Raw genomic sequence first — 2,257 nt, forward strand, 5'->3', positions numbered from 1 at the left:
GAAGGGAAAGGGCTTGGCGGTGGGGCCTGGTCTGTGCTGTTGGGGGTGGGACAGGGGGCCCGATGAATCCAGGTCCACGGCGAGGGAATGAGGGCTCCCAGATGGGTGCCCCCTGGGCTTGGGGCAGGGCCATCCGCAGGTGGGTGAGGCCGCCGGGGCACGGACGGCTGCGGGTGAGGGCCTGCCCCGCTGCAGTGCGAGCGGAAGTTCATGGGGGGCGTGTCTCCTCGGGAGGAACCCCACGACCCCGAAGGGGCCCGGGCGGCGGCGGCGGCCAGGACACCGAGGCCCAGAGCAGGGAGACCAGCACGCGGAGGCGGGGACGCGGTGCGGCCGAGGGGCAGGCAGAGGCGTGGAGGCGGAAACGGGGAGCAGTCCCCGAGGAGGGAGACTCGCGCGGGGTCGGGACGGTGCGCGGCGGGACGGTGCGCGCCGGGCCGGGCCGGGCCCCCGACCCCCGACCCCGGCCCCCTCGGCCGGTACCTACTTGAGGTCCCGGTTGACCGAGTGCAGGTTGTCCTGGAAGTGCGCGATGAAGGCCTTCTCCCGGCCCTCCAGCGTCTCCTTGTTGCGCATGCCATCCTTCAGGCAGTCGAACACCCTGCTCACGCTGGAGCGCAGCGCCTGGATGGCACTGATGGCCTGGGAGAAGGCCTCCAGGTTCACGCCGACGCTCAGCGGGTCCGCCATACCGCCGCCGCCGTCACCACAGCCGCTCCATTGCCGGCTTCGCGAGCGAAAAGCCGCGCTCGCTGATGACGCAGCGCGCGGAGGCTTCTGGGAAATGTAGTTTCCGCGGGGCGGGGCTGCTCAGGTGGTCTGTGCCGGAGAAGTATCCAAAAAAGGGGTTCTAGTTTAACTACACGAATACATGGGCAGGAAAGTGATCTCCATTTACGGAAGTAAGGCTGCACGCTGGGATTTCTTGGTGGTGACAAGGAAATACAGAAAGTCCACCATTTCCCCAAACTGGCGCTCTTGAGAGTTATATGGGAAAGTATTGCTCAGAGCAATGGTGTCCATGGAGTAAAGAACTATAACCCCATGAATAAAATGAGTCCATACCCATAAATAAGTGGGAGATATGGGAAAGTTATTTCCCACGGTGGAATGCCAACCAATCAATGTAGAGGGAATGATGCAAAGGAAATTTCCATTTGGCAACATTGGAGTAATACTTGATTCAGATAGGATCGAGGGATGCTAAAACTAGTGAGTGAACGTGTGAGGAGTAACAGGATATTTATATAGTCTCACAGTATCACTCCCAAGGAACTTATTAATTAAGAAGGGAAAAACAAGGATCTAGTGATTTCACTTCTGGGCACAGATCCAAAAAGAAGGGAAAACAAACTGGAGCAGATATGTGCACACGTGTGTTCATAGCAGCTTTACTCACAATAGCTAAGAGGCAGAAGCAACCCAGCATCCATCCTCCGATGAACACTTAAGCAACCTGTGGTGTTTACATACAAAGGAATAGTTCAGCCTTAAAAAGGAAGGGAATGTTGACACCTGCTACAATATGGATGAACCTTGAAGACGGTATGTTAAATCAGCGGTTCTCAACCTGTGGGTCGCGACCCCTTTGGGGGTCGAACGACCCTTTCACAGGGGTCGCCTAAGACCATCGGAAAACACATATATAATTACATATTGTTTTGTGATTAATCACTATTCTTTAATTATGTCCAATTTGTAACAATGAAAATACATCCTGCATATCAGATATTTACATTACGATTCATAACAGTAGCAAAATTACAGTTATGAAGTAGCAACGAAAATGATTTTATGGTTGGGGGTCACCACAACATGAGGAACTGTATTAAAGGGTCGCGGCATTAGGAAGGTTGAGAACCACTGTGTTAAATGAAATAGTCAGTCACAAAAGGACACTACTGTATGATTCCACTTATGTGAGGTACCAGGCGTGGGCAAATTCACAGAAACAGAAGTAGAACGGTGGTTGCCAGGGGCTGGGGGAGGGGAGATGGGGAGTTAGTGATTAATGGGGATGGAGTTTCAGTTGCAGAAGATGAAAAAGTTCCTCAGACGGCGGTGTAGGTTGCACAACAATGAATGCACTCGACGCTACAGAGCTAGACACTTAACACTGGTTAAAATGGTCAATTTTATGTTACATATATTTTACCATATAATTTTAAATGCAGTAACGTAAAAGGGAGGGGAGGTACTGGTGACTTCAAAGCAGAGAAACCTGGCAGACCTTACCCTAACCAAGAGATCAAAGGTC

General features: G+C 52.8%; 1 protein-coding gene across 1 annotated transcript in view; it reads right to left on the reverse strand.

Moving 5' to 3' along the window:
- LOC102420739 (mediator of RNA polymerase II transcription subunit 27-like) overlaps positions 1-732 on the reverse strand; it is a 136,539-nt gene extending 135,807 nt beyond the window's left edge. Inside the window, 1 exon segment of the mRNA XM_023747414.1 lies at positions 488-732. Coding sequence (XP_023603182.1) covers positions 488-690 — 203 coding nt within the window. The 5' untranslated portion in view covers positions 691-732.
- Positions 733-2,257: the final 1,525 nt, after the last annotated feature.

The sequence above is a fragment of the Myotis lucifugus genome, unplaced genomic scaffold (genome assembly GCF_000147115.1).
Source record: "Myotis lucifugus unplaced genomic scaffold, Myoluc2.0 scaffold_868, whole genome shotgun sequence".
Lineage (NCBI taxonomy): Eukaryota > Metazoa > Chordata > Mammalia > Chiroptera > Vespertilionidae > Myotis > Myotis lucifugus.